The sequence below is a fragment of the Fulmarus glacialis genome, unplaced genomic scaffold (assembly GCF_000690835.1).
Source record: "Fulmarus glacialis isolate BGI_N327 unplaced genomic scaffold, ASM69083v1 scaffold32715, whole genome shotgun sequence".
NCBI lineage: Eukaryota > Metazoa > Chordata > Aves > Procellariiformes > Procellariidae > Fulmarus > Fulmarus glacialis.
In genome coordinates, this window is record NW_009211659.1 from 1 (window position 1) to 11,746 (window position 11,746).

The 11,746-nt window shown below is 39.7% G+C and overlaps 1 protein-coding gene across 1 annotated transcript; it reads left to right on the forward strand.

Moving 5' to 3' along the window:
- Window positions 1-163: 163 nt before the first annotated feature.
- Window positions 164-5,294, forward strand: MTFMT (mitochondrial methionyl-tRNA formyltransferase; the record flags this gene model as incomplete). The annotated part of the gene is made up of 8 exons (XM_009577626.1): window positions 164-376; window positions 808-930; window positions 1,769-1,871; window positions 2,464-2,539; window positions 3,110-3,201; window positions 3,759-3,840; window positions 4,436-4,518; window positions 4,839-5,294. Coding segments are annotated over 8 exons (973 nt in total), but the record flags the coding sequence as incomplete, so codon positions are not given.
- Window positions 5,295-11,746: the final 6,452 nt, after the last annotated feature.

An 11,746-nucleotide genomic window follows, 5' to 3' on the forward strand; every position in this document is an offset into this window, starting at 1 on the left:
GCTGGGGTCAGCAAAGGGAGGCTGGAGACCAAGCAGGGGACAGGAGTTGGAGGGGCAGGTGCTGTGGAAGGGCACAGGAGCACAGCAAGGGGCAGAGGTGACCTGGCCTTCGCCTCTCCCTTGCTCTGCCTGCAAGAGGCCTTCAATGCCTTGTCCACCCCAGGGAACCCAGCGAGGACTCGGTCGTGTCCAGGCTGGAGGTGGTCACCCTGCCCTCCCGCCTGCCCGGGGACCTGCCTGTGAGGAGCTGTGCCCGGGAGCTCCACCTGCCTGTTCATGAGTGGCCACACACAGGACCTGCGGGGCAGTTTGATGTGGGTGTGGTGGCATCATTTGGACGTCTCCTAAGCGAGGACCTTATTCTGCAGTTCCCATAGTAAGTGAGTTCACAGGACATGTATCGCTGCTTCGTTAGCAAAGCTAGACTCTGTTTTTGAGTCAGCACCTGTGACTTGTAGCAGGTGAGGTCAACTTCTTCCCTTGGTTCATCTGCTTAGCCTGAGCCCTGCATCTGTCGTCGTGAGGTTCACTGTTGTTCTTTAAGATGTTGATGTAGCTCTATGCAAATGTTCAGCATAAGCTGTTTACCTTTATTCCTCTCATGTCCCTTTCTGTGTTCACTGAGAAACTGAAGGTTAGATAGTGTGAATTTTACTTTAAATGTATATTTAAACCAGTAACACTTCAGAAGGTCTGAGGAGTTAATTCTTAAAGTAGTTTCAGTGTAATAAATGTTGCACACCCATTTACATATGGGTTCAGCTTCAGGTACTGTTCCTATTCTAACTTTAAAATATTTCAATTCAGTGGCGTGCTGAATGTCCATCCCAGCTGTCTCCCACGATGGCGTGGTCCTGCACCAATAGTCCACACAGTGCTTCATGGTGATAAAGTGACTGGGGTGACAATTATGGAAATAAGACCAAAAAGGTATGTTAGATGTGCTTCCCAAAACAACTCACTGCTGCTGTTGCTTTTCAGGACTTTAAATCACCACCGCGTAAGTCATCATTTAAATTATTCTATGTAATCACTATTTTTTTTTTAAGTGTGCGTGTGTTTAATATTAAAATTTGAAACTCTTAGAAACTTTCATCTGACCATATGAGACTTGCCACAAATACTTTTAGTATTTTAGTGAGTGTGTAATTTGCACCCTAGATTCTAGGCCTGTTCTCTAATTCTTAGCATTATTACAGGGAGCAGACAGAGAACAAACAGTCACACAGCTAGATGGATAGGCTTGGTCTGATGCGACAGAAAATATCTGGTTTTCAGACTTCGGAGTTGCTGTAACCTCCTGTAAGTGAAACAGAGGACAAGAAATTGCTTGTGTAAGGATGAGAGAGAGAGGTTATATGTTTTAGTTTCAGCACAAACTTTGGCTTACGAGGCTTATGAAAACACATTATCATAGTTATCTTTTCTTCTTAGATGCTTGTCTGATAATAGATCTTAGGAAAGTGCGAAACAAATTTCTTCTGAATACTTCAGGTTGTTTCTTCTGAGATCTTAAGCTTCTGAACTGTAAATTGTGCATTCACAATAATCTCAGCTTGCCGAGATGAATCTTACTTGCTAAGATATATCTGATATTCTTTTCCCTTTTGGTCCTGTGAACCAAACATTTTTTGATAATGTGTGAAAAGTGAAGGTTTAGGGGAAAAAAGGGTAATTAGTAACTGAGTTAATGTATTGAATGTAGACTTTTGAACTGCTAATTGAGTTTTAGTTTCTCCAGTAAGCTTGTATGTTTTCTGCTTTGTAGGTTTGATGTAGGTCCAATTATTAAGCAAGAAGAGTTTGCTGTTCCTCCCTGCTGTACTGCAAAGGAGCTGGAAGTGATATTATCAAAGATGGGTGCAAACATGGTAAAGTGATGCAAGCTGGTGTCACTTCTGATTAGTACCTTGCTTTTAACATGTGTAAACAGGGTTCTTTTTAATCTTTTTCTGAGTTGACTGCGACTGTTAAGAGGAGAGTGATCTGAGACTTAGTGTTTGTGAGCACTTTGCCTTGCTGAGAGGAAAGCTGATAAGCTGGTACCTGATAAGCTGTCAGCATTGGTCCTGTGCATTGCCGTTCTGTTTCTGTTCAGTGAAGAACTCAAGTGATTTGTATGGATACAGTGCAGTTGCTTCTTTCATTGAAGTGAATATCTGCTTTTTCGTCTTAATAATCAACTTTTGTCCTGTTCTAGGATTAATATCAGAGAGGGTATCATCCATAAAAGAGTACTTGTGGTTTTTTAATTGTAATTCAGTGGGAAGGATGCCTTTAGTGTGTTTGTGTGTATGATACAAGTCTTCTAAATGTAGTGACCCAATTTTCTAAAAGCTCAGAAGAAAGTTTCACTGATGAAAAATTAACTACTGCATTTGTATGTCTTGGATTTACTGTTACTGTTAATAAATGTACTCTACTTAGCTTTGTTAATATTCTGTACAAAATTTAATTTTGCAGCTGATATCAGTTTTGAAAAACTTGCCTGAAAGTTTAAAAAATAAAAAAGAGCAGCCAAAAGAAGGAGTAACATTTGGTAGGTACATACACTTAATGCAACTTGTTTGTTTTTTCTTTTATCAGTCGGAAAACTAATTTTCTTCCTGTTGTGCTGGGTTATACTTTTTTTAGATACCTTTATCAATATGTCTCTTCACTGCCTTTTTTGGCTTAAAAAAGTCATACAGAGGGGAAAAATGCTTCAGAATTCTTCAGACTTACTACATTAATGTTTTTTTCCAGTTGCCAGTACAATATCAAAATCATTAACAGTGTCACAAAATCTGAGCCAATTTGTTATTCTTCATGGTTGTAACACTAACAAAAATGTTACAGTTTGTAAATGTGTGTTATCAGTTTTCAGTGCAATGGGTAAATAAGAGGACAGCTGAGAATAAAATATAAATAAGCCAATTTGAGGTTTCTACAAAATCTTTTCTCCAGTTGTTATCTAAGGTGCATATAGTTAGATGGTAAACCTGCCATTGGTCAGGGTAAAATCTGTTTTAAAACAGTTTAAAATAAGATAAAATAGTACAGCTATTTGTTTGCAAAAAGATGTGAAACAAAATATGAAGTCCTTTAATTTCTTCTTTCCCCCCCCCAGCTCCTAAAATATCTATAGCTAAGAGTTGTATAGAATGGGAAGAGCAAACGGCTGCACAGATAATTCAACTGCATCGTGCAATAGGAAGTATGGTAAAACAGTGGATTTTTTTTTTTAACCTTTTTCTATCTTGTAGCATGTCTGAGTCTGGTGTAGATATTTTAACTAATGACTAAAACTCAAGTTTAGTTATTTTAGCCTCTAAAACCTAGCATACATTTTAAAATCCCAGCGTAGTTTAGTGTTAGAGATGGAATTAGAGTGGAGGAGAATTTTCTTGAATTTGATCCCAAGAGTGAAATCAGCTCAATAGTTTTATTTTGTTTCCTTAGCTCTGAGATTTCCACTGATGCATTTGAGAGGGTTTCAGAACACTATATTGACATCTTTGCATGACAGTAAACAGTGCAACTGAGCAGCTACTGTAGCTCGTTGCTTAACTCATTACTGCATATGCTAATGGCTTGCTTGTCAATGAGATGAAGAAGAACAAGGAAAACTAGATATAGTAGAGAGTGTCTCTTATCTGGACATATACCTAAATTTTTGCCCTAATGTTATTATCACAGGTATCTTGCGTAAGAAAACCTAGACAGTTGCCTGGAAATTGTGTAAATATTCTCAATGTGTCATCTGCTTTTGTTTCCAGTTTCCTTTACAGACGCTCTGGAAGGGTAGTACTGTTAAACTTCTGGATTTTGTGGAAGTGGATAACATCCCTGGTTTTCCTGGTATTTACTTTTAAATTAATGTGTTAAGTTAAATTTTCCTGTCTTTTCCAACGTTGACTTGAAGATAGTAACCAATTCTACTAAACAATAGCTTAAAGTACTGCTTTCTGAAACTCCAGTAGAACTAAGTCAGTCTCATATATACTCAGAGTGCAGTAAGTTTCTGTGCCCAAAGATGAGCATAAGATGGGTTTTAAGGACATAGTCCTGTGAATCCTGAGATTGGAGGATTTTAATCCTCTAATTAGTTAGGAGATCCTCTTCTGATGCCATTGTCTGGGGATCTCTCACAAGGAAAGCTGTCCCTGTGTACTATCGCTTAAACCGTTTTCTGGAGTAGCCTGAGTCTGAGAGCCTTGGTGTGCCAAAGCACACAGGGCTTAGTGGCTGTTTATGGAGGAGATAGGGAGCAGTGCCAGAGAGTGACTGTTCTGATTCTACCCTGCTGGATATAATAAACCACAGAATACAATAAAATATTTTAGAGCAAAATAGTGACTCAAGATGATTGTCATGCTTCAGAGAGACAGAAGTGTTTCAAACTTTTTTGTACTTGTTGGCATAAAAATGCAAGACAATCTTGCTTTGCTTTTAGATGAAATATTAAATGACAGTGGAGCTGTTCCTGGTTCACTACTGTACCATAAAGTGTCCCAAACGCTGATAGCTCGTTGCAAGGTAGGTTTTTCCCATTTGTTTTATACTCACTGTCCTAAAGATGAGGTTTTTAGTATTTGTGTGTTACATAAATTTTGTCTTAATTATCCATCGTTATTCACTGAACTAGTTTAGATTAGCATCAGTCTTTTTATTTGATACCTTGAAGAACTTTTAATTTCCGCTAACAGACTTTTCACTTGCAAGCGAGAATTTGACTTGTAATGTAAACGTGATGACATCAAATAAAATGTGTTCTGTAAGCCAACCTAGTGACAGCTAAAGATCATAATTTTAAAACGTGGAAGAAGTTTACTGCCAATTTTTTTTTTTATTTTTAGGGAAGCTGGATTGGAATTAAAACACTCGTATTAAAGAAGCAGCTTACAGCAGTTGACTTCTACAATGGATATATGCACTCTTGGTTCCAGCAGAACTCAAGAACAGTTCATCAGGAATGCAGATTTCAAACACTCAAACTTAACACGACAAAAAAGACTCTGAAAGAGAGAGAAATATTGGCACAGGATGTAAAACAATGATGTATTTTAAGATGTGGAAGAAGATGTCTGTAAGTTCAGAGTAATATAAAATATTTCAATGCCCACCTATAGCATTCAACTTAGTTAAGGACTTTCCTCCCAAAATGTTTGATCTTACTGTCATCTGCATGTTTTCATCGTGGATTCCTGATGATACTCATTTCTCTTTCCCCATCAAGGAAGAGAATCTCTGTGAATGCTGAAGATAGCGAATAAATTCCTGTTTCCACTGTTGGGTAATAAATTTATTTTTATACACTGTTTTTAATTTATTTTTGAGGACTTCTGGTATAATTTTCTTCAAGCACAAGTTGTGCACAATTACTTTAATGTGGAAGTGTTAAAAAAAACATGCTTCTCTGTAATTCGTATGTGGTTTCACAAAAGCAAGATTCTAAGGACTAAAGCCTGTTTCATTTCCAAATAATTTATGTCAAATATCTTCTCATCTTTGATAAGATGTCTAGCAAAAGAGTATCCATGCAGTGTTTTTCTTACAGCTTTGCAATACTTATCCGTGGAATATTTTCTAGTGAAACTAACGGATGGGATTTGTCTAGGATATCTGCTCTACCTCAGAGTTTAATGCTCACTGAGACTCTTAAATTGTCTAGTTTGATTTTCTTGTGGGCCCTTGAACTACCTTTGTAACCCCACATTGAGATGAATAACTTAAGCCTTAGCTGGGAGCATCTGGAGAATCTTTTCCTGTCTCTTATAGTTTTCTTAAGAGTCAATTACTCTTAACAGAAAAACATCCCTTACGTCTGACTGGAATTTGATGCAGCATCTTGATATAATACCATACCTGGAGCTGTGTGTAGTTGGTCATATGCCTTTTTTGGGGTTGTTTGCTAGATGGGGTTTTCTGAGCAGTCTGATGTTCTGTGTGATCAACCTTTCCTTTTTTGTTTTCTGTTCTTGGTTTTGGGGTTTTTTTTTTTACCAACAATAATGTTACTTAATAAGCAACACTGTGGTGCTTGATGAATGTACTGAATAATTTCAGGCTTTGTGTTGATCTTGATGATCTTGCAGAATTCCTCCATGTTGCACTACTAGATAATTAATTGGATAAAGAACTGGCTAATGTGCTTTATTGATATTACATATTGTTGACCCCTTTAGTTATAATATCCTGTATTACTACAAGTTGAATCTACATCAGAGCTCAGCTGTGTCTGCGTTTAGATTGTTTCTATTCTTAATCCCGCTGAACAACTTTGCAATTGACTCTAAGGAGCGGGGGAAATCTTGTCATGTGAAATATTACAATCATTCTTGATTCATGGAAAGTTAAATGGAATTTTGTCTTCCCCCCTGCGCTTAATCCAACAGTCCTTGCCAGCTGCTTAATTACACGTGTCTTCCTGCATATTCTTGTTGTATAGTCTTAGTCTGTCGACACTTCCACTGTGCTGGAATTCAGTTTCAATAAGTCTCAGATTTAGAAAGAAAATAAATAGAATATTCCTATTTTATTCTAATCTGAGATCTCATCCAGTTCTCTTAGGACCATCATGTTTATTTGGGCCTGTTGACTTTGAAAATGCCGTAAATAGTAGGTACTATTTAATATCATCCATGAATGCCAGCTGATTGTTTTTAGTCACATGCAGGTGATGTGAGCACATAATTTTGTTTCCTTTTAAATTCAGAAAAGAAAAATTTACTGTGTATATTTGCCTTTCAATACAAGTGACTTGTTTTAATCTCATTGATTCTGTTTCTAATCTATAAACTTGTCAGTCACCTTGCTCAGTAGGTATTTTTCTTTGATACCTTTAGCTTTTCTGATCAATTTCTTAACTTTCCTATTTAGTCATACTGATTATCATCTCTTCCTTCTCCTTTTTGTTTTCATATCCTAGTATATGTCCTACTTAATTAATATTTGTGTGACATCCATCCAGAAAATTCATGTTCTGCTGTCATACTTTCTCTCTGATGAGAGAAGTCCTTACCTGATGAGGAGTTGTTAATCTAATCCAAGCTTTTCCTCAACCTGCCTTTGGTTAATGGCACATATAAGAAGGAGCATTTCATGTGAAGAACTCCAAAACTGATGATTCTCTCTCTTTCTTGTCTTAGAAGTAATGTGGCACTGTGAGGATAACAGCAAAAGACCGGCCAGATCTTAGGAGCTGCTCTAGTGTTATTTGCTCAATTTATTCTGGCTTTTTCTGAATACTACTGAAGTAAAAGCAGAGCCACTGGAGCTATTTAGACTTGGTGAGGCACTGTTCTTAGCTTCATATTTACAGCATTATCACTGAAATTTTGGAAGCCTCAAAAGGAAAGAAAAACTGCGGGAGTTGGGTAGGATTGGTGTTACAATGGTTCCGTTTTGCTTGTGCTCATCCTCTTCCACATGTCCTTTTGGCTCTTCAGACTTTTCAAAGCATGCATGTCTTTTCAAGCACTCATGTCTGGAACTTAAAGCTCAAGTCAGGTATTGAATTCATGAGACATACGAAAGTGACAGGAGCTTGACATGCTTGAGTGTGACTCACTGAATGAGAGAAAGCAAAAAATCTAGAAAAATGTGTTATATAACATGGATTAAAATGTTTCTGAAGAAGCGTCTGTTGAAGCAGATGCTGCAGTATTTTTCTTTCATTGCCATTGGTCCAACAATTAATCTGCCTCTGACGGGTTTTCTAGCACCCACGATTCTCCAAGGAATCCAAGCCTGTGAATCAGAGTCAAAAGCTGGGAAACAACAGTAAGGTGAAAGTCAGGCTCCCGTGGGCAATTCCTCTTGTCTTTGACTGCAGACTCAAGGGTGGAATTTGTGCTGCAAAAATTACAAACCCGTCAAGTTTGTTTCTAAGCAAATGATTATATTTTAGTGCTTTGCTCTCTCCTACTTACTACTGCAGGTAAAGGTTGTGAACTCATTTTGCTTTTCCTCTGTTCAGATCAGTCTGTGAAAGGTTATTTATCACCTTATGCCAACAGAAGGGATGGTGGATGGGTGGGTGGGGGTTTTGTGGGGATGGTGGGTGGGTTTGGGGGTTTTCTTGGGTTTGTTACATCGCTGGTCTCAGTTGTGTGGCTGCTTGCCTTGTGTTTTCCCAGCTGGAGCTTCTGGGAATTGGTTATTTTTAAAGAACACTCATAGGCGTCATTGGAATTCGAATATTCAATGTTTGCTGAGGATAAGAACATTTTCTCTAAAGTGTCTTCTCCATAGACAGTGAGGTTTTTTGACACTAATCAGCTGTATGGTACACCTCTCAAGCATGGGTTGTATCAGAAGGTGAATTAGCAGAGAAATGAGTATACAAAAAAAACCCCACGCAAAAACTCACTATCGCAATTTATAGATAATTTTAAGCACAAATGATAAAGAATTTTGCACTTACGAGAAGTGAAGTATTCTAGTAATCTGTTAGCATGGGTGGACCCAACTTTTCTGATGTACCAGGTCCCCGGGCACTGGAAAAGGAATTGTGGTTCATTATGACCTGAGCAAAATGAACGGTAAGATGTGACTCCCGCAGAAACAATACAGTATCAAAAGTTCAGGCGATTTAGGGTTAAAAGTGTTTAGATGACCAAACTGTTAAATGAACTGTTCCTAGGAATGACCAAACTGTTAAATCAACTTGTTCCTAGGAAAGACTTTTGAGGAAAACTGCTTGCAAGTCCTTTAACTCCTTTGTTTTTTGGAATCTGCTCTGGCATCATGAAGTTGATAGCAAATAAGAACTATGTTTCTATCCTTGGCATCTCCAAAATGACATGGAGCAAAGCAATATTATTGCTGGGTGGCATTAATACTGCTAGTTGGAATCTCAACTTTCAGCCAGCAGTGTCTGTATTAGATGTTAGCATTGGAGAGAAAGTGTAGGGCAATTTGTACATCTCTCACTGAGTTTTAGGTTGCGCCTTGTGTGAGACCTATTGCTGTTAGTCATTGCTGGCAGGTGGTAATTTCAGTTCTAGCTAAAGCATGAAGCAACAGCGAAGAGTTTCCCTGCGTCTTTGGGGGAGTTTGAGGTGGCATGTGCTCAGAACCCAGTAGATGGTGCTCGCTGCCTCTCTTTTAGGGGAAAACCAAGGTCAGCTGGACAGAAGATCATGAAAATCTGGTACAGAACGTCTTCAGTTAGTTGTTTAGTACCAAATAATGTCTAAACCATATTGTACCCAGGATACCTATACTTGTAACTTAATCTTTTGATCTGCGCAGCGTTTGCAGGCTTCTCAGAATTGTTTTCTATGCAAGAGGTTATCAAAGATTATACAGTTCTTTGTTGCTTAACAGTTAATGTCCTAGCTCTGAATAGGCACAACTTTACCGCAGTTGTTCTATGGAGGAAAAGAAGGTAAGATTAACTTATTTTTTTTCTGGAGGAAGTCTTTGGCATGCTATTTTTGACATGAGAGAAGCTTTAAAGGGAATTGGGGTTCCCCAGGCAGCTGTTAGCCAAAATGTCTCTTTGGAAACTTTGCTTTCACCTAGTTCTGTAGGGATTTAACTCTGTAGGTAATGAAAATCTGATTATTTTTGCAGAACAGACAAAACAAAAATGGGGCATTCACTGATGAGGTGTGGAATAGCATGTCAAGGTTGACTCTGAAACATAGACATGGTGATTCAATCCCCAGTACCACTGCTGAGGTCAAGTACAGCCACCCTAGCAATTGGAAAGTGATACCAGCAAAATAAAACAGCTGTCCTCCTCTCGGACGAGAGAGGGAAAGTAGCAGAGGTATTCATAGACCCAGCATCCGCTATGGCTCAGTTTAAGATCACTGAAGCCAAATTACTGGTAGAACTGCAAAACGTTTGGGCACCAGAAGGGCTCTGGTGTTGGATAGGGATGACTTCATCTTGGATGTCAAATAAATGTTAGAGGGAGTGATATTTCCTAGGATGCTGGTGACTCGCAGTTAGATGCATCTGTTTCATGATCGGAAACCTTATTACTCCCCCTGCTTCCTAGGAAACCGCTTTATTCCTGTTTTCTGCTGAATAAATTAAAAAAAAGTGTAAGTACTTGAGTCTTTTTAAAAAGTTGACTGCAAAATCCCTGAATAATTTGAGGGTTGAAACTAGACAAGAATGTCTCGCCTTTTGTTTATCCTAATCGCTGATGGCCTGATAGCTTCTGGGAAGCAATATTTTCCCTTTCTTAAAAACAGGAGGAGGGGTAGGTCACCAGATGTATCTGAGGGTTGGAAACTAAGTGACCTTAATGGAAGATGCTTTGCCATTAGCCGCAAACCTGCCGACGTTTAGGAGCCAGGGCTCCTGCTTCAGCCTGTTTCTCAAGGTTGGTGGTCCGAAGGCTAAGGCCGAGGGAGGAGCTGAGTCGCAACCTTCCTGCATTCCTCCAGCTGATGCTCTCCTCTGATATGTGGGAGTGTAGGTTGGGTTTCAGGTTGCAGAAAGGACTTTGCCGTACACTGACTATAAACACAGGCTGGAGAAGTCAGAACTGACATTGAACTAAAGCATAAAACTTGTGCGAGTGGTGGATGCCAGGACTGGCTGTAGCTTTTCTCCTATATAAACTTTCTTAATGTATTTGGCATGGTGGCTCATCAGTAACGACGAAGTGTTAGCGCTGAGGGGTGGTTGTTGGGCCAAGGTTGTTTTCTGTTGATAGTGCTTAAGCACTCGTGTTTGAAACCTCTCTGTATCCAGTGTACTCTGCCAGCAGCCTCCTCTGAGAGCTCAGGGACTCGGTGAGTGCAGAGATTAGTTTGTTCCTCCAAGTTGGAGTTAAGCTGTAGTGGGGGACAGTTTGGGGAAACTTGGAGAGCTTCTTGGTGTTTCAGGCTGTGGGGCTGTGACCATTTCATTCCTGTTAAACAGACATTTCTCCCCAAAAGGAAGAGCCCTGTACTTTGCTGTGTTTGGCTCTGGCAAGCCCACATGCAGCACAGGGACGAGATCCCGAGCCTGCTTTTATCCATGTATCTTCTGGGTTGGTCTGTAGAAGTAATTTGTGTTACTTCACCCTCAAAGTGATGAAACTAACTTTGGGATTTGGCTGTCTGTCTGCAGAGAAGGAGGGGAGCAGGGGGAAGAGACATTTCTCTGTGAGTTTGCAGCGCAAGCCAAGAGCTAATGCTCCCCACTGGCTGCCTTGGCCCCAGCTCACGCCAAGCCCTTGCAGCAGACTAGACACAAAAGAAAACACACAGAGTCTAAATTCATTGGTATGAAGAGGATGTGCCAGAGTATTCCACAGCTCTTCCTTTTCTGCTTCTCTTTGATAACTCTCAATTTGCATAAAAACATGATTAAGGGGTTTTTTTTACCTTTTTAAGCATAATTCAGGCTGCATAGGCACTCAGTCCTGCACAGCTCTGCGTTTAATGCCTGGGATGCCCCGTGTCAGACCTGAGAACCTGTTCTGAAGCTTGCTAAAGGTTGTTGGAAGATTCTCCATGCCCTTAATGGGCTGTGGGTAAGACAACATAGGCCTAGAACTGGCTTCATACCTATGGGAGGGGATTGGGTAGGAGAGGGAAATCCACGCTTAAGCATGTGTTTGAATTCCAGCTTTCATCCAGTAGCACTGCCCTGTAGCACGGTGATCTCTCGGTAGAAATGTTGGCATTGCAGGCTTGCTGGCTTGCCTGCACCCCAAAAATTTATTGCCAGTGGTGTGTTTGGGTGTAAACACAGGATGTCTTCTGTGCTGGTGAGGTCCTTGATTCCATGCTAGAAGTAGTGGGGGTTTGAT